This window comes from Amborella trichopoda, chromosome 9, assembly GCF_054954075.1.
Source record: "Amborella trichopoda isolate Santa Cruz 75 chromosome 9, AtrichopodaSantaCruz75HAP2 v2.0, whole genome shotgun sequence".
Classification (NCBI taxonomy): Eukaryota; Viridiplantae; Streptophyta; class Magnoliopsida; order Amborellales; family Amborellaceae; genus Amborella; species Amborella trichopoda.
This window is the reverse complement of record NC_142344.1, coordinates 11,139,806-11,161,030: the sequence shown is the minus strand read 5'-3', so window position 1 is coordinate 11,161,030 and position 21,225 is coordinate 11,139,806. Positions and strand designations below refer to the sequence as shown.

Genomic DNA, 21,225 nt, shown 5'->3' with positions numbered 1-21,225 from the left:
TTAACCTTTTTTTTGCCACTATAGTACTCGACTAATCGGCCGAGTTACTTAGACTCGGCCTGAATAATCAGCTCGGGCCAGGACCAATCCAAGTCAAAAACTGAATATCTTTTTTTTTTTATCATACTCATACCTCGATTTCAAGATGATCAATATGAAGGTTTTCCAGCATAAAATAAAAAAAAAATAATAATAATAAATAAAATATAAATAAAAAAGAAAACTTTTTTCGAGGGGCTTTTGAAGTGTGCCTCACTTCTACAGAACAAAGTTAATGCCTTACATAAACTTTTTCCTTGATATTACAAACCCCAATCTCTTCTCAATCAATTTTTTAACATTTGGAAAAATGTCATATTCACTAGAAGATACACAGGCAGGCCAGCCATTATTTGTTCTTTCAAGGACGGTACTGCGGTGCAGGGCATTAGGTTCTTCTCCACTGTTCATCTTTAGAAGGAAATGGGGACGCCTTTCCAGTGTGTTTTACATGTTTACAGCATACACATTGTGCATAGTATGCTTTCCCTTGTATCAAACACCACAAAGAACCAGCACAAAAGAGCCTGTCTTCTGGGAATAGAGTTAAGTGTTCTATCAACAATATGTGCTAGCTTGTTGATGGATTTTCTATTTAGAATTCAGGTTAAACTGGTTGTGGAAGCATCAACAATATGTGCTAGCATGTTGATGGATTTTCTATTTAGAATTCAGGTTAAACTGGTTGTGGAAGCATCATCAAACAGGATGATAGGTATTTCGTTGCTACTTTTTTGGTTCTTCTTGGAAATTACTTCCAATAATTCCTTAAATTTCAAAGCTTACAAGATAGTGTTGATTTAACCTTTCAAATGGACTGCTTTTCCCTACAAATTAAGAGCGATTCTTCTTTATTTGTCCAGGTCATTCATGGCAGGTGTAAAGCTTCTTGAGCTCTTTATACCATAACTGCTAGTTGTAAGTTTAAACTTCAGAATCAATCATGGTGTTTGTCATGTTTATCGTAAGGCTAATATGATGACTGATGTTCTTGCTAAAAAAACTACAGTTTTTACAAAAGCCACCATTTGATGCTCCAAGCCTCCAGATTCTCGTAACCTTCCTTTACTTCATGATGTAGCGCAATTACCCTATCATAGGGTTGTAAAATAGTATTATTAATGAAAAAATGGTAGAGGGCCTTCTCCCTCACTGATTTTCCCAATAAAAAATAAAAAATATGTGCCCCATGACAAGCATTCTGGTTATTAAGTAATTATAAGTTGAGAACTATATCAAGGTTTAGGATATGTACCGTGAGTCTGGCATCCACGTCCAGTTTTCGACTCATGAAGGGCTTATCTTCTTTCCAGCAGTTGTTCATTAACAACTTTGCCCCAAGTTCAAACCCAAAATCATATATTACACATATAATGGCAGGATAGGTACCTTCCATTTTAAAAAATCATTCTTACTGGAGATCAAACTCTAAAGCAAATAAGTCATTTTAACTCAGTCAGGCTTAACAATAATCACACCTTTGACATAAATCCATAACCCAACGAAAGAAGCCCTGCATATTGGAGGAACTGCAACTTCATTTTGTTCTGCTCTCCTTGCTTAATTGTCCTGGATCTTTCAGCCATATGACATCAAGAATTTGGTCCTTGAAAAGCTTGGACAATGTCTTCTGTTCTTGACTGTATACCTTTCAGGTACTCCGTCAAAACTCGTTGCTGATAAGATCCCCCTTCCTGAAGCGTATATGCAATCAAATAATGCATATAATCAAGGTAAATATCATGATAATACATGGGAAAAACAGCTTGGTCATGCAGGCGGTTTAAAAGCTTAAGTAACATCAGGATGGTACTTGGACAGTCAAATTTTATTGAGAAATTTTACCCCCAATCTTGATTACAATACAGGAGAAGCAAGAGTAGTTTAGTACAATATCCTTGCCTATTTCACGTTTTAAAGACACGACTAGATTTTACTGAAGGGTAAACTAATTCACTTTTCTTTATCATAAAATGGAAACCGCATTTAAGCAAATGCATGAACCAGATGCATTTTCCTCCCCAACCTTGTTCCATATTTCGGAAACCTAACTATTTCTCCTGATAAGATTTGTGCCCATTATTTAAAGGGTGTGGTTTCTATAAGGTTGCAACCTTAAACAATCCAATTAAGGTGCACCTCCAAAAAATTTCATAACATGTAATTTTGGTGTAAGAGATTCTTAGAATTATCTGAAAATCTATTTTTATATCTAATTATAAATTTTAAACTCCAAAAAGGCCAAAATCAAGTAGATCTATAAACATATGGAAATCTTGGAAATGGATGGTCTAGATAATGTATTGCAAAATGCACTATTTTTGGGACTCAAAGTCTCTTTTTTTTCATATTCATATATCTTGATGTCGAGATGATCAATTAGAGGGTATTAAACTAACCTTTTCCGATGGATTTTTGAGGTGCATTTTTAATTCTACATTTTAAGGTTTCAAGTTTCGGAACTATTGCATAGGCATTCTATGCAAGTCCTGATATATTATTGTCTTCAGCAACATGATGAGCTCTCTAAAAAGAATCAGGCAAAAGTTTGAAATAATCATACAGTCCTGATTAGAGTCCTTTCAATACGCTTCAGGACGACAGCATAAAACTCCTCGGCAGTAACTTCTCCTTTTCCCAGTGTTAGTCCGCCAAACAGTAATTTGTTCCAGTCCTCCTCAGGGGCTGAATTTGTATTAGTTCTATAATGAGCATGGGGGAATTACATGTAAAAACAAGTAAACAAACATCAAAAAACTACATAACAGTCTCAATTATACTACCATCAATGTTAGCATTGATTATTGCCTTGAAAGAAAGCATAAGAATCCATAATCAACAGGGAGTACAGCTACATACATGCACACATATGCTGACATACAGAAATACGTATATGGGTATGCACATAAACACATACTCGCACATACAGAGAGAGAGAGACAGAGAGAGAGAGAGCAAGAGCATAATTGTGTCCTTGGGGTTGGGGTCATTCTCTGATGCAAAAAGCATCAACCATGACCTATGCTTTAGCTACTCATATGACAGCATATAAATTGACCGCATGGACATCATCAGCAGCCTGAGTGAGGAACTACATAAAGATGTAAAGTCTTGTCATGAAGGCATAGGCACAAAGCATGCAGTTTAAAAACACAGACGGAATATTCATGGCATGAGACATCATTCCCAAAGGTTTAGATCTCATAGTGCTAGATATATGACCAGTCGAAGGTATAGTCGATTCACTGGGCTGTTGACCTACCAAGCACTTGCCTGCAGCTCCTGCCAGCCACTTTGCAGGTGGAGTGCTCGTTATCCTGACTGTTCTCTTTGCTGTGGTGGGGTCCCCTCCCCTTGCTCTAGCCATAAGCTATGGCAGTTCCAGCTCGCACACTGAAATCTAGTTTCCTTAGATCATTTGAATATAAACCCAAGGGCCTCATGGTTAAACAAGAATTGTTCTTTCTCAGACTCATGTAGTTTGACAAGGTATCAATGTCCTAGTCTGACAAGTTAAAGCAAGCTAAGGGTTGTAATAGGCAAAAGATCCTTGTCAGTAAGTTCCATGGTTTTCTTCCGTATCTTCCCAGCATCTCCATCATCAGAACTAGAAACCAATTTCCATATTATCTGATTTCTAAAATTTTCAGAATATTCCTGTTTTAGGTGTAAAGATACTCCATACAGAATAAAGATACTCCATACAGATATGGTAACTTTGGAATGATCATATGTTAACTTCTAACATTGGAATGATCATTTGTTAACTTCTATACATAACTATCTCTATTACCATTCCAATGCCGAAAGGCATCAGTTTATTCCTTTTCTTTGTGCATGATAGACTAGGATTGCCCATGTTTGAGGCCATGAAAAGTTAATAAATTGAATTTATTATCTTTTCATAAAATGGACAGAAACAATGTGAACATTCTGTGCTGGGAAACAGCCTATTAATCCTTTCCCTTACGTAGAATAAGATGAAAATTACAGTATACAATTCCTGTGCACGACACACAGGTGGGACATCCACCTTCCATCCTCAGCAGCAGCAGAACCAGGAGATGGCATATAATTCTGATGATGCTGATTCTAACTATAATTCAACTCTAGTTACTCTACCATCTGTCTAAGAAAGCAAGTATCTCAAAGGACAAAGAAGCGGGTGTGTGCGTGCACGTAGAGAGAGAGAGAAAAGAGAACTTCATAACATATTCATATCATATGTACTAGAAATCTACTTGTACAAAAAAGAAGAAGGAGAGAAGCCCCCCGGGGTGGGGGAGAGGGGGGGATAGAGCATAATATTCAATATGCAATAAAACTGATACAGTATTTCTATGGCTTGAAAACCAAATGAAAATTTATCATTTTTTATATGTTGTTAATATATATATATATATATATATATATATATATATATATATATATATATATATATATATATATATATATATATATATATCAAATGAATGTAGCAGAGATAAGGATGATGAAATGGATAAGTGACAAAACAAGAAGGGATAGAAATCGAAATACATTCAGGAAAATTTAGGTATGGCACCAATAGGCGATAAGATGAAAGAGAGTAGACTTAGGTGAGCTGGCCATGTGTGGCACAGACCCAGTATAACACCTGTTAGGAGGTGTGAATTAATTCAAGTAGAAGGCTCAAAAAGGGTAAGGGGTAGGCCCAGAAAGACATGGTTGGAAGTAATGACAAAATATATGAGGACTATGGCCTTACTGAAGGTATGGCCCTTAATAAAGCAGAATGACAGACTAGGATTCGCGTAGCCGACCCCAATTAGTTATGAAAAAGCCTTGACAATGATGATGATGAGAAGGATATGTTGCAGAACCCATTAACCTCAGAATTTGGAACCCATTTTTGTTTAGAGAAACATTTATTTACGAAGATAAGTTTTACTTCTTCCTCAATACCTTTTATCACGAATAAGTAAGAAATTATAGTGAAACTACGACTTTATCACTAGTTTAAAGTACTTATTTTTATCATATTTAACAGAGTGGAGGCATATGCACAACACAAAACAGGAAGTTTTTCATACATCTCAGTATTACATAAGGAGTAAGAGAACTTCAAATGAATATAATGCTCCTCATGTGTAAGTCAAAACAGTAATATGAATAAGAAAGTACACCAAGATTTACTTTTATACAAATAGCAACTGGCTAATAAAAACATCATTGTCTCTTACCATGGAGCAACTTTACCTTTGATTACAGATTCAAGCAATAGCTCAGCCCTCACAATTTCTCCTCCTGTAACATAAAATGTATGTTCAAACTACTAAAGATTCATCTAGCAAGGAAGAACATGGTAGATATATTCAATCAAATGCAGCTACTCAACACTCGCTGCCCTCATTTAAACTACAAGAAATTATAGTCTATCTGACTTGTAAAATGTTATGAACATCCGAGGTATTCTAGTTGACTTTCATCTATAAGTTAGCACCAATGATTGCAGCAATTTCACAAAGTTTGAAGTGTTTTATTGTACCTGTGCATAAAACTAGAGAATACAACATTTCTAAATTTTCCTCATCCAGAAAGAAAATATTGAACAGAGGAGTATGTTTCTCTGCATCAGGACTGAGCAAATGATAACAGGCTGCAATTTGTTTATTGAATCAATGTTGCAGATTCTCTTGATAACCTTCTGAAAGGTACAAATCTTTTCCCTCTCATAGATCTCCCTTCCCAAATCCTAAACCACATCTCCCTTCCATACTTTAGCCAAAATTTCCAGCGTGGCTCTTCTCAATTAAATTCGTACTCTCTCGAAGTCTCTAATGCTGATCTTGCCCTCACAGAAAAAGTGTAGAAAAAAAAAAAAAAACAGGTAGTTCCCTCTTTGGGTCACCCTTATATACCCTCTCTTTCTCAGATCCATAAGAGAAGGAAAAGAAAACTCTATTACATTTCTCTCATGAAGGCATACTGAACAACAAAAGTAAAAGTGCCCCTGTATTCCTTTTTCAGACCGTAGGAGAACACTTTTTTTTCTCTCTCAACCTCCCTCCTTCAAGAGGAAGACATTTTAAGAGTCTCTTCACTCCCATTCTTTTGCTCCTAATTCTAGTTTCATTTCAGTAACACCAAATGGCTCTAATATCTTCACAGACATGCACTTAATGATTGAATTGATGTCGCATATCACATTAACTCCTGGATTCGTAGATATTGAATCGTCTTCTTTCTTTTAATTCTGTAAATTTGCTGGGGCTCAGCTTCCTCATTTATTAAATCATCTACTTTCGTAAGACATGTGTAATCCTTCTTAGACAACATACTGCATATTGATCAACTTTTGAGTTGGTTTTATGTACTGTTTACCAATTATTTCTTACTGAGATATTTATGGGTTCTATAGCTACAATGAACATAATAAAGCATGGTATGTCCAAAACAAAGTACTGCAAAGAGAATAACAGTTGATTCCTATTTTCCATAGTAACATGTTGATATGTTATAGTTAAGACCATTGTCCTGGCTACTTATATTATCGCTCACCTTCTAACTCTGGTTTTCGAGAAGTGAGTTTCCATAATCTATGTCTCATTAGGAATTTTCCAACAACTTTTCTCATAAGGTTGTGGCATTTGTTCAGTATGTACAGTTCTCTTAACAAGGGAAACACAGATAATTACACCCTACATTTGCTGGATTTACATCTCCCACCAAATGGTCTTTAAGAAACTATGTAACACAAACTTTGTCATTCATCACAAATGTTTCACGTACCTTTCTTTGAATAGCTACGTTTTGAGAGAACTTTGGCTGCATACAGTTGCAATACCTTTTGCAGCATTGCCTCTAGCCCTGGCTTATCACCATCTTGTTTTGCCTATAACAATATGAGGGGCGAACTATGAATAAAGAAAAGAAGATACAAATTTGAATATCAAGCTCATGGCAATAAAGGTATAAATCTCAGCATTAGATCATATATGGACAAGTATGGAAAATTAACCCAGGAAATCAACACGCAGATGATATGAGCAATATTAAAGTGCATAAGGTTATAACGGATGTAACAGCCAAGGACTGACCCATTTGTTCAACCAGGACTGCGCTTTGATGTCAATGTCATAGAGTGACCCAATCCATCAGTAAGATCATCTGGTCTCTTTTTAATTTCATGCACATAGAATATTCCTTGGTTTCCCAAGGAAGACTCAAAAGAGAGAGGCAGCTAAACCAAGCATGGAAGAGGTATGTCCCCTTTCTGGCATTTAATTCAGGTATCGCATGTCTTCAAACCAATAGAATCGCAATATAATAATAATGATACTATTGAATGATACTTCAAAAATTTGGCAATAAATTGGAAGATAACCATTTTCACCTGTACTTTATTGTAAATGATGTTGGTCACTAAGTTATGACTACTAGGATACTGAGTGAAGTTGTCGGCCATACTAGCAGCACAGTCTCTAGGTTGTAGACAGCACTTGGAAAAAGTACAGAAGAAGGGATTACTTCATGCAAAGAAACTGTCTCAATGAATAACTCACTTGTCGTAATTGCGCATTTACTTCAGAGAGGAAACCTTCATCAAGTTGTCCTTCTTGCTCTCTTGCTGCCAATTCCTGGTGAGAATGTCAAAACAAACTTCCAGGTTGTTATACGAAATTGTAGAGAAAAAGGCTTAGCTTTGAACGTTTCTAAAACCAAAAAAGTAAACAAAGATCTTGAAACATTTAGATGAGGCAATAATGTAATTTATATTGCCGAAATAACCATTATAAATTAAGGGATTAGAGAAGATAAGAGTATTCTAGAATACGTAAAGCCATATAAAATCTTTGATACTGCAAAGAGCTCTAAAGCATCACTAATATCTCACCTTTTCATCAGGCTTGTACTTTGTTCCATTTTAGTCGAATAATTATATCTAGGCTCTTACTCTCATGGCAAACTAAATTATTTGCAGCATATTAACTTTAAAAATGATTTTGAATGTGTAGTTTGATGAATAATATCATGGTTGTACCAATTGTAAAGAAGTAAGTAGGTTTTAATGAATAAAATCCACTAACTGCCCAAGAGAAAAACAAAACAAACATACAGCAGAGTCAGTCTGGAGGTTAATGTTATAACAAGGATACCATTTTTTTTTGAGAAGAGTTAACTATAACAAGGATACCATTTTTAGTCTGTGAAGCAAGTTTTCAGTTTCTGGAACAGAATAGGACCTCAGTATCCTTTAAAAATGAAACACTAATAGGACCAGCTTAACCTGAAGTGTAAACTTTTACACCAAACCTGTTCACAGCCAAAACTTACCTTCTCCATCAGAATAAGAGATTGTGGATCCCTCGGAGGCCAAGAAATCTCCTCCTCTTCATCAATTACAGGCTTTATAATTTCCTTTAAAATATCGGTTGCAGATTCTATTTTCTCCTGGGGAATAAAAACACAAGAAAGTGAAAAAACACAAGACTGGCAATTATACATGTACATGTTGAATCCAAATGAAGGCTGAAAAAATGGCAACAAAAAACTGGAAAAGTTATTGCATAGAATTACCAACAATAATCTAAATATTACAATTGATAAGATATTAGTTATTCTATAGTTGAACTCTGAAGCAAGAAAAAGAATTAAGTCATGTCAACATATCCTTCATATATTTTTCCCTTCAACTGACCTTGAAATGAAATTGGCTATTTCAAAATTTGATTCATTAAAAAGATGACTTATGTCATCCCATTCTCCATTTATGGTGCTATTCAACTAAACTGAAAACACAGCAATAAATACAACAGAAGCATTGACCAGAACAAGGTTGAACTACAGGGCTCACGTGCATATTGCATGCATACAACTACCAGAAAATAAATTAAAAATGCACATAAATTCTTGAATAAACTGAAATTTTGCACACTAGGAGAATTACAAGACTGCCCCATAACAAATTTACGAAAACATGCTTCTATTGGACTCATACACAAGAAGATACCAGTGGCTTAACCAATTTAGTGACACTTTACCAGCCAGAAAGAAAACCACCCATATAGAAGGAAGTAATCCCCCTCCCTCCCTCGCCACTTCCCTTTCTCCCTTCAAAAGAAACTTCACACCCTCCAACTGATGACATTACAATAGGTGGTTTAACATTTACTTGTAAGAGAAGGCCTCATCTAAGTGTTGCACAACATTTTTGCAAAGGAGGATTTTCCATACTTTGACAATGGTATGTACTAAACTAGTGCCTGACATATAGGATAACAGGTGTACATGTATAGAAATGCATGGTGTATTTTACGAACAAGAAGATCAAAAAACAAGACAAATAGTAGCTACAATGAAGATCAAGAGATTGCATTCCCCAAATGAGGGAAACTATGGTTCTATCATTGTGCTGCCATGGTTCCATCTGTGAGGGACATGTATCGGGAAATCCACTCGCATGGGGAGGGCAGCACATCCCCGGAGAAAATCCAACCCTCAAATTTAGAACTGCATTAACGAATAGGAAGCTTCACCCTCACTAGGTTCCCTGCAATTTAAGTCAAAGAATTTATTTCAGGAAAACAAATTTTATTCTTACTAGTTAACAAATGTGAAGCTAACACTCTATGAGGTCTTCTATCCTAAAAAACCTCCACCCATCGATGCCACGTAAAAGATGGCACATATGTCCCAAATAAGAACACTCATGGCCCCAAACAACCAAATCTTTTCCACCCTTGATTAAAAAAATCTGCCATCTTCTCAATATCATCTCTCCTAGAAGCAACAACCAAGCTATGATGCACAGATATGGTTATGGGGGATAGCCCATAATTCTTTTTGGTCATTTTACTTGTGTTTTGAAAATAAGATTCAGATACTGAATCTGAATCCATTCGCAAGTATCTGAACATCATAACATCCAACACAACCTGCTTGAGTGATAAAAAAACAAGCTTGTACTTTGAAGTTTTGTTGCTAGCCACATCAATCAATTGGGAAATCTACTTCTAAGATTAAATAAACAATTTGTCTTTTCATAACCTTCACCTTTAATGTTCAGATTCCAAAAATCCAAAGAATTCCCACTCCTCTCAACATCCACTAACCATCCTAAGCCATAACACTCTTTAATATATTTCTTTAACAAATGGACCCTCAGAAGCCTAACCAGAATATCTGTGTGTTCTATTTTTTTTTGGGTAATTCAGTGGGGAAGACAGGCCTCTACCCGTTTTTTCAATAGATTGGGGATTTACATTTTGAAGGTGTTAATTGGGGGTGTCAGCGGTAGGAATGCATACCACGATGTGGTAACTGGGAGTGGGGATGCTACCACCACGAACCCATTCCCTTTCCTATCTGTGTGTTCTATTTACACCTCAAATTACGCTACTGCCAGTATTACTAGGGCACAATGGGGAAAAAAGTACATATAAGTGACGAGTACAAGTATATACCGATAGATAATCCATCACTCCCATCACAGTAGTGCAATTATCTTTGAGATGGAGTCACAAAACTAAACAAATTCTCCCATGGCAGGACTTCAAAAAGTTGTTATCATATGTTGCATATGTGCGTCTGAGTTCCAGTAGTAAGATTCTCTGTGATAAAATGCAATTCAAACTCAAATGCTTCCTGCATCCTAAAAGTCCATCATACGCATCACAATATGTATAGCCAGCTCTCTTTTTGCTGCCATATTCTGAGGTCAAAGCAGTATACTATTTCTGCATTGTCAACCGTTGACTGTAATGAGGACTTTTAGTGATAATTTTTTTCTGCAAGTTTTCATGATATGTTCATTCTGACTAAATATTATGTTTCGAAAATGTAGTTTTGCAAAATTTAGAACTGAGAAATCAAATTGCATATCTACATCGCCACATTCATAAGCTGGCCAAAGTGATCTCATTAAAGCTCACAAATCAATAACAGATTATGAAGTTGTTCAACTGGCAGAACTAACAGCAAGATTCATTGCTTGGTGGAAGCCTTACATTGGTTTTGCGAACAAGACGATCCACTATGCTCATTACTGATAAAGCCAGTTCTTCATAATCTTTCTGGAAAACATAGATCTCTCTCATAAAACATTTATTTTCCATATACTTTGCATAAAATACAAAGCAATGCAAGATATAAATGGGTGCATCTATTCAAAGTAATGAAAAATTAACCAAGTGAAAACCATGCTTTATCATCATCAGACTTGCATGTCTCAGTCCTCGCTGCAAGCCGAATCCAAAAACTCTCGTTGAAGGCCAGAACATTTTCAACTACAAGCTTTTGAAGCTGCCAAAAAAGGAAAATTCAATCAGCTACACAAAAACATATGGAAGAAAATATGGTTGACATCTGGATTAGTATCAACTAACTAAAGATAGGCTAAATCTAATCCGAATAAAATAACCTCTTTAAGCTGTACGCTCATACTCTCATAACGACAAACAAGAATTGTAATAGGCTATGGCCAGAAACAACATGTCATATATTACATCCAATTCTGACTTGCCAAGATGCCCAGCAGCTTTGGAAGGAGGCTAGACATTTTCATAAAATCTTCAGATTGATATGATGTAAGCGAACAATTAACGCTACTCAGACATGTATGTCACAAGAAAAATGGGGACTACCCACCCAAAACTTTATATGACTTCCTTTACACGATGTATATGCACCGTGCACACACACACACACATGACTTCCTTTATAGTATCTGTATGTGCCCGCGCGCACACGCGCACAGTGCCAATGGGCTTATATCTACACTTATAGGCTAAGCCCCAAAATATATATCTAGAGAGATTTGTTTCGGCTGAAATTTTACACGTCTTTGATTCATAATAAGCAATTAAAAAAAAATGATTTTGAGTTCTTAGGAGGCACATGTGATATCAATATCTCCAGACCTAATTTGTACAGTAAAAATGGTCTACCCCCAAAACATCAAATATACATAGGACGATTGGCAGTGCATGTTACTCGATTTTTTTGTTTTTTTCCACAAATCAGATTGGGTTGAAATTTGGAGGGTGTGTGCACCTCATATGAGCGCACCTAAAACATAAAAAATAACTACAAAAAATGAAATGACCAAATACCCCAGCAACATTGCAGGGATATTTTGGTCATTCATTTTTTTTTTTTTTTTCCAATGTGTAAAAAAAATTAAAATTCATATAGTGCTACGCACTTCCGATCGTCTGATGGAGATCCAAGGGTTGAGAGGTAGACCGTTTTACTGTACAAGTTAGGTCTAGAGCTATTGGTAGCTTTTTCCAATATAGGTCTAGAGCTATTGGTAGCTTTTTCCAATATATATATATATAAACCTCTTTGCATTGGCTCTCTGCACTCAATTATTTAGGGTTATATAAGGGAATGGAGTAAAAAAGACGATGCTCAAAGGTTCTGCCAATTGCTATGGAGTACTATGGTCCCACTCCCCACAATTATATTTAGTTGCTAAGTGCTAGCAAAGCAAGTTATAAGAGGTAATAAATCATCCTTCACTGCATGGTTCTTTTAATTGGACAAAAAGTAGCTTCATTCCAAACATGAGATGCATCAAGTGATCCCTAGAAAGACGATAGATCTTCACAGGCTGCTAATCTTCTCTTCCATTTCATCTGGGAAGCCAATTAAATTACATCCTCTGGCCACATAAGTAGTTCCAAAGATCAGTGTGAGTTACCCAATTCATAATTACAAGACAATGGAATCCAACACCTGACTTAGTACCCATTGGCACATCCCAGGCTCGACATTGCATAAATTCCAAACCCAGGACATTCAGGCATGGGCAGCATATGTAGGGATTGTGATGTCTAAAGACTTTTTATGGACCAAAAGATTTTTTGATTCCAGGAAATTGGAAGCAAAGACTACCCCGACAAGACATAAGGTGTTTATCTAGATTTTATGAGCTACCCAACAGCAAGAAGATGAATCACTTACAGTATGCAGAGATGGCTATTGATTGCGTATGTTGATCCCATAAAAGAATGAGAAACTTGATACTGCAAGTTGCTTAAGGATCTATTGTGCAGAAGCATGTTTCTTAGCCAGAGAAGAGCAGTCAGAGAATTTGGCAATTTGGGAGTTCTTACAGTGTGGAGAATAATTCCACAGTACCTAGTCACTTTTATCTGTGTATGCATGTATGCATACATAGATATATACATACAAGGGAAAAGCTACCAATAGGTTTTTACCTCAAATGAATAGTAGTTTAGGTTATGCTCCCAGCCGTCAGATCTTTGATCAGATGGTTGAAAATACATGTTACTATTTAAATTTTAATCATTTTTCTACAGATCAAATCAAGATTAAATTTTGGGCACGCGTACAGCATATTAAGGGGCACAAAAAAAATATAAAATAAATATAAATTAACAAACTACCCCTAAAATATGATGGGGGTAATTTGGTCATATTAAATTTTTTAAAATAATTTTTTATGGTTTGTGATGGTGACAAGAATATATGCCTAAGTTTTAGCTTCATCTAATTTGCAGAAGAAATTATTCAAATTCAGATAGTAACATACATTTTCAACCATCCGATCAAGACCTGATGGATGGGAGCATTATCTAATGTTACTATCAGAAAACAAAGGAAATAGCATTTCCAAACCAAACTTACTTGACTTGAATTTGCTTCTCGCAACTTATCTATCAGCCTATCCACTTCCACAGTATGTTTAAATGACTTCTCGGAATATTGATCGACTGCATAGACCAAAGTTCTCCTGCTTATTATGCCCAAACAAACCATGACTTATTGATAGGCCAGCCCTGACAATGATGCTAGTACACCAGATTTATTTAGAATCATTTATGACATGAAGAACCTTGTTTATTAAAACATAAAACTCTGCAAAGACAAGATGAACTATTTCTGCAACTTCTTCACATCAAAAATCGATTTAGTGAAAAATAAAAAGATGCATGAGAAGTGTACTCCCAAAACCTCAACCCTCTAGTTCGTTATTCACATGATTGCAGCAATTAATTTAGTACGGAACCAAGAAAGACCACACTTCAGAAGGAAAGTTTCATCAAAATAACATATTCATTACAAAGATCAATGTGACAAAGAACCCCATAGTACTCTTAGATATACATTAGCATATTACATTCACTCATACAGTACGTATTGTGCGACTAAGTTAAAAAGAAAAATTGGAGAATGCAACACCCTCATATTTAACACAAGCTATTGATAGGCATAAAAATCCAAACCAAGGATTTTTTATGTAGCCCAGAATACTGCTCTTGAGTATCTAAATAAGAGAGGCAAGCTTAAAATTTACAAGAGAAACCGCACAAGGGAAAAATAGCTATTGAATTTGTTCTTTTATGTCTTTTATTTATTTCTTGAGTTATTTTATCTATTTAGGGGCATAAGGAGTAATTTCTGGAATATATTATTCCTTTTTATTCACTTAAGGCTTTTTATAATAAATGGCCATGATTAGATTAGATGGATGGACAAGATTAAGTCTTGTTTAGGGTTTTCTTATATAAGGGATGTACTCATGCATGATGAAGGATTTTGTTATGGACATTATTCAAACCATAGAGCACCTAGTGCTCCTTTTTTACCTTTGGTTTTTACATCTTTATCTAATTTGGGATCTTTCCTATCTTCTTCTTTGCTAAACCCTAGCTCCAAGCTACTAAGTCTGCGCCAATGTCCTAATGATAATCAAAAACTACACAATTGAGAAGTTCAATATCTTATAGCATATTGGTATCATATTGTAAATTCAAGTAGAATTCATTCAACCCATGATTATATAACATTAACTGTTTGTAATGAGGCACAAGACCAAAAAGAAAGAGTAAGCTATTAAAAGAAAAAGTGAAATGCCAAATATAAGGTAGAGCCGTAGTTTTGATGTATCAGCCTTGCTAAAATTGTAAATCAATAACGCAGGGCTAACGCAGCGTTATCACACACCATAATTAGCTAGTGAGCTAGAAAGTCCATGTAAGCTATGAAACTTCACAAGTCAAGTCCACTCACATATAGAGTCAATACAGTATGCAGATCTAAAAAGCACAAAAGAGTATGTGGGCTAACGAGATTGACAGAAAAATGCAATTAAAGGGTAAGAAATAAGTTATCTCCAGGTCAGAATAGAACAAAGTATCTCAGTGAGAACTAATCATTGGCCTCATGGCCCCAACGAGGAGAATTTAGCTGACACGTGGACCTTCTTTCCTCTAATAAATTCGAGAAAATTTGAAAAGCTTTTGATCCCAAAGATAGGCCCCATCATGCTGATTTCTGATGGTAACAAGGAGTTTCAGAGCCCAGTCATTATGTTTTAGAGGCATTTAGCAAATGTGAACAAAACCATCATGTCAATGATTGAAACTAGAATAGGTCTAGCTTGGGTCATCAAATGTTGGCCATGTATATTTATTTGTGGGACAACAAACTTTACTACGATAACCACGTCAAATAGGACAGATTGAACCAAATAAAATGAGTTAGACAAATAAAAGGACACTCCAAAATCGCTCCCCCTTATCCAATATCCACAATCCAACAAAACTAAATGTCTATCATCATCGTCATCATCAACATAGCCTTTTCCCTACTAAAACTAAATGCCTATAACAACAATACTTGTACTGCAATATGCAGTGTTTAATCACATGGGAACCCTAAAACCATAGAGACAATCTCTACGAGTACGTACCGTGATGAGGATTAAACACTAGAAACATGCCTAATTTTTGTCCACAAAACATTTAACATGGTGCATTGCATTGTCGTCAGGGTCAAACAACAAAGAAACTCTACATAATGATAGAATCGGCTTTCTTTACCTAAAATCACAAGAATTTATTGAATTGAAAGAGTCCAGCTTGCATTAGAAGTGCCTAGGGACTCCGTGTAAGAGAATTATCAAAAACAAAATAACTTCCACGGAAACGATATGATGTTGCATAAAAGCGCAGCGCAAATAAATAAAAGAAATGCAGCAACTGAATCACTGACAAACCTCCTTCTAGAGCGCAACAATTTAGGCGAAGGGAAACCTTTGTGCTCTCGCACACCCACAATCCCAAACTTAAGCTTGTTCATAGTACAGGAAGAGAACAAATGCACCCCATCATCCTGAACCAGCCCAAGAAACAAGATGATTACTTTATGGATTTATGCATTGCCCAAACTGGTAGTTTGTGCCATAAATTGCAGACGAAACAGATAACCCAAAATTAAAAATTTTATGTTCTTGAGGATACAAAAACATATCAGCAAGTGGGTAAATCAAATTTCTGGATGTACACATGAAGAATAACGAGACAAACCCATTAACACCTTTAAAATATCTGTCTCTAGGGAGAGAGAAATACCTGGTTAAGGATGGTAATGTGGAGGAGTGGAGCACGGCAGGTTGAAGGGAAAGAGCAGTGACTGATGCTGGTGAGAGCAACCGCCATGGGATGAATGAGTGGGAGTGAATGAGGATGTTTTTGAGTGGCTTTAAGGATATACCTTCGCGGGATATAAATAAATTCCAGGCAGATCACTACGTAGAGAGCGGTTAAGAGAGACTAAAATTGTGTGGACCAGTGTTGTCAAAACTAAATACTTTGGAGATCATTTATCGATATATTTATGTCGGATTGTTGGATCGATCATTGTATTAAAATTAATTTTGACTCGTTCTAGATTTTGGTGATTGAAAAAAATACTAAAAAAGTTTGAGCGAGGAACTTGGCCCAGGATCCAATACCATCCAATAAGTCGGTTCGGTCCTTATATCATCTTATTCAAGCTTAAGACAATTTCAAAAGTTGTCTTATTTTTGCGGACATGAGTTTTGAAACTGGTCCCGCACTTCTCGAGAGGCTTTTCTTGAGTGTGCTAAAAAACCGATACTATAGTTAAAACATTGTCTTAATTGTAGCAAATCGTCAGTTCTATTTTAAATCACGACGATTTTATGTATATTGACAGAATCAACACAGAGTGATCAATTCTCTAATCAGACCAATAGATTTTGTGCCAACCTAATATTTTTTAAATCATCGATTCACACAATTAGTTCATGTGACAATGTGGTAATAGGGTCATCATCCCACCGAGGAATAATATCGTTAAGATTTTCCCCATAAATCAATAATTGGATTTCAGAATCATGGTTGGGAGACATTTTTTGGAATAGGACTAAAACTAAAGGCATGTTTGTTTCGCTTTCACATGAAATAATTTCCTCATATAGTTTAAGTGTAAAAACATTTTCATACTAATTAGTCCCAGTGCATTTGGTGTGAAAATATCCACACACTTAAACACATGGGAGAATTTTTTCACATAAAAATATATCCCATTAGACATTTCTATGTGAACCAAACGTGCCCTGAAGTAAATACTCGATACTTGTAATATATAAAATTTGAAAAAAAGGATCTTCTTAAATAGTTTCTCCCTTTACATTTTGTTTGTTTATCTCTTTAAAAATATAAAGGGTGCAGTTTGCATAGAGCCGAGGTTCTAAACAATCAAATTCGAGCCCACCTTCAAATAGTATCGAAAAATGTGGTTTCAACATTGGAAATCATTGTGATAGCCTTAAAATGTATTTTCATCTTTAATTATAAAATTTAAAGCTTAAAAAATAGTGTAGATCGAGCTGATTTATAAATACTTGAAAATCATGAAAATTGACAGTCTAAAAATGTGTTACAAGATGCACTATTTTCAAAACTCGAAATCTATTTTTTTCTCATGTTCATATATCTTGATGTTGAGATGATTAATTTGAGGATATTTAGGCATCAAAACCGCCTCTTTTAGTAACATTTTTGAGGGGGGCTCCAATTTGATGGTTGCCTCCACTCCATATAAACTTTTCCCAAATATAAGGGGTTTGTTAGTTTCTATCACTTTCTTTCCCAATTTTTCTCTCTCTAAGTTGATCTCAAGCCCAATATGTGTCTAGAGAGAGAAACTAACTAATCCATTTATATTGATCATCTCGGCATCGAGATGTATGACTATGAAAAATAAATGGACTTTGAGTCTCACAAATGATGCATCTTACAACATATTATCTAGACCGTCCATTTTCAATATTTTCATATGTTCATCGATCTACTTGATTTTAACTATTTTTGGAGTTTAAATTTTATAATTAGATATAATAATAGATTTTGAGATAATCCTAAAAATATGTTACATCAAAATTATATGTTATGATAAAATTTGAAGGTGCGCCTTAATTTGATTGTTTAAGGTTGCTACCTTATGGAAACCACACCCAAATATATAAGGGCATTTTCATCATAAATAAAGTTGAAAAAGTAACTTGGGTCAATGAGAAAAAAAATATATGTTGGGGTATGGGTGAGAGATGCTTTTCAACATGGAGCATTATGAGGATAACATCCAAGCTAGGGGATTTAGTAATTTTTCTAAAAAAAATTAAGATTTATCTACAATGAGACCAATTACCTATTGTACAAAGAGGTCACAATTACTTATAACCATCTGATATAAAATTTGAGAGGTTAGGTGTGTCACAAAGTTTGAGAAAATTTGTTTAAAACTTTGAAGCTTGGTCAATATAATAAATTGTAGCCACCCGATTTCATATCTAATGATCAAAATTAATTGTAACCATCTTGTACAAAAGATAAGGGTCTCACTGTAAAGTTTTCCTTGTAAAAAATAAAAAGAAATTGAACCTTTTTCAAAAATGGCATATCCAAGTTTTATGAAGCCCTTGAATTTATGCTTAACTAAATTCCTAAAAACCTTAAGGGAAAGTATAGAATGAGACCGTTTACCTTTGGTAAACTTGACCATTGGATGTGAAATTAGGTGGCTGTAATTATTTCATTGATCAAGGTCAAACTCAAAAGAAATTTTCTTAAACTTTGTGACACATCCAAGCTATCAAACTTCACATCAGATGGTTGTAAGTAATTGTGATCACTTTGTATCAAAGGTAAATGGTCTCATTATATACAATCTCAAATATTCATTTTAAATCCTAAAGACCACAATAACCTAGTAGACCCTAGCCATTTTCTCAATCTCAAAACCCAATATTTAAAACCTACCTAATACCCTAGTCACCCCAAACACCCCAAAATAACATGAACACGTAAGCAACAGTTTGAAGTCTTAGCCTTATGGATCACTTAAAACTCAGTCAAAATAGTTTAAACTTGATACCCTCACTCAAAATAGTGCAAACTTTATTCCAATTTGTAGAGGACATCACAAGTTTTTCAATAGTTCAAGAATTGCTCACAACAACTTACAGTTTAAAAGTTATCGCTAGAACAAATTTGTTGCCAAAAATTATATTTTGATCGTTACCCAACATAGTCTATGTTGGGCAATGAGTCCCTGAGACCTATAACCCTCAGAAATTAAGGAAGTTTTCCTTGTGAGTTTTTTAGAACGGAAGACTACCCTCTATTTCCCCATAAAACAATCATCAAAAAATCCCTATAAATTTCTAGAAAATCCTAATTCCATATAAAATTACTAAAAAATTCTCAAAAATCCCAAAATCCCTAGTAAATATTAAAAAAATATCCACATAAAATTCCCTTAGGCTCTATAAACCCCTATATCTAGGGAAAACCTAGGCTGGAAACCCTTAGCAAAACTCCTTTCATAGAATTATCTATATAGGCTGGAAACCCTTAGCAAAACTCCTTTCATAGAATTTTCTAGATAGGCTGGAAACCCTTAGCAAAACTCCTTTCATAGAATTAAGTAGAAATCTTTAAAAAGTCAAAATCCCATAAAAAATATCTTTTGGACGTGAAAACCTTTTAAGTCAACTCTTCATGAATTTAAGAGAAGACTACAAAAGGTGTAAATCAACTCACGCTCTTGATACGGCCTTCAACTATAGGTTCTTTAGGTAAGTGATATCTCTTATTCTTTATTTAGTTCATTTATTTTCTAATTATTTTATACTTAATTTAGTTTATATTTTTATCTTTTAAAGATTTAATTGGTCTAAGATTTCAGTTGGCGCTCTTGACACATTCAAAAGGGGTCTGATCTGCCCAGATCTCTATCAATTTTGAACTTGTAATTCCTGGCCCCTTCTCTTTATTCATTCACAAATTTTTAACCATTTTGTACATAAATTTAAGGGGGCCTCATCATAGATCCTTTCAAATATGCATGTAAATAGAGAGGTAAACCAATTTGTGGATATGCAAAACATGGACTCCATCTAATATCTCAAGTTATGAAGATTGGACCAAAATGGCAGGTCCAACAAGTTGGATTGATACGCCTATTAGCTAGCCTAATCTGAAGCAAAAGCTATATTTAATAAAGAACTAAACAAAATCAATGTTTTGGCCTCCAAATTAGTTTGATTAGTTTTACAAATTGCACAAACGTTTTTAAGATTTAGTCCAACCAGTTAAACCATCGGTAGGACCAGATTTGACAAAACCGGACGCCTTATATTGGTCTGTTCTTAATAACAACATTTATTTTGTACCTAAGATTTGTATTTCCCAAAAAAACTATATCTAAAATTCGAATCAAATCGAGTTCCAAAGAGCCAAACGCGCCGGTTCCATTGTAATTACCTATACTGCATGGGTCCTCATGTTCATCATATAATTAAAAGCAAAACCAATTTGTGCTGTTTTGGTTACTAAGAGAAAGCTTTACATATGCTACTAGGCATGAGAATTTATATATATGGCTAGGCATAGGGAATTTATATATGCCACTCGGTTGGGATACGAACATCAGTTCATCAATAATGTCATAAGTGAGTATTGATTGTTTGGTCATAGAACTAACGACTCAAGGCAATTTATTTTTATTTATACAATTTATATGAACATGAAATTTGGTGTGTGTAATCATCTCAATATGCCGCACCTTCAAAATATTGAAAAAGATTTAATGAAAATAAAATAACCAAAGGCTTCAAAAAAAAAATTTAGGTATTTTGATCATTTTATTTTTAAAAAATATTTGTTTAATATCTTTCATAAGTGTGAGCTTATGAAATTTGTGGATGCCCCAAATTAAGTATCAATATGATTTTATAATAAATAAATAAAAAATAATAAAATTTAGATATGACATTACAATTGGGGCCACGTCAGTTTATCCATTTTGATGGGACGGCCTAACCTATGCAAAGCACCTAGTACAACAATCCGACGAAGTCTATAG

The 21,225-nt window shown here is 35.0% G+C and overlaps 1 protein-coding gene across 28 annotated transcripts; it reads right to left on the bottom strand.

Annotated features, from left to right (window-relative positions):
* Positions 1-1,241: 1,241 nt before the first annotated feature.
* On the bottom strand, positions 1,242-16,795 carry LOC18424284 (uncharacterized). 28 transcript variants are annotated; one of them, XR_016039968.1, is made up of 12 exons: positions 16,404-16,788; positions 16,049-16,164; positions 13,675-13,780; positions 11,224-11,322; positions 11,028-11,093; positions 8,356-8,472; positions 7,415-7,658; positions 7,119-7,294; positions 6,811-6,913; positions 5,278-5,325; positions 2,603-2,724; positions 1,242-1,733 (listed from the first exon to the last, which is right to left on the bottom strand). XR_016039968.1 is itself a non-coding variant. In XM_006828873.4 (11 exons), exons 1-11 carry the CDS (start codon positions 16,488-16,490, stop codon positions 1,632-1,634), a joined length of 1,041 nt encoding a protein of 346 aa, XP_006828936.1. In that variant the 5' UTR covers positions 16,491-16,793; the 3' UTR covers positions 1,242-1,631. The 28 variants fall into 28 exon arrangements, 11 of the variants coding, with proteins under 11 accessions (XP_006828936.1, XP_088701880.1, XP_088701877.1 ...); XR_016039969.1 differs by having other exon boundaries at positions 2,603-2,741; positions 7,467-7,658; XR_016039967.1 differs by having other exon boundaries at positions 7,467-7,658.
* Between the last annotated feature and the right edge of the window lie 4,430 nt (positions 16,796-21,225).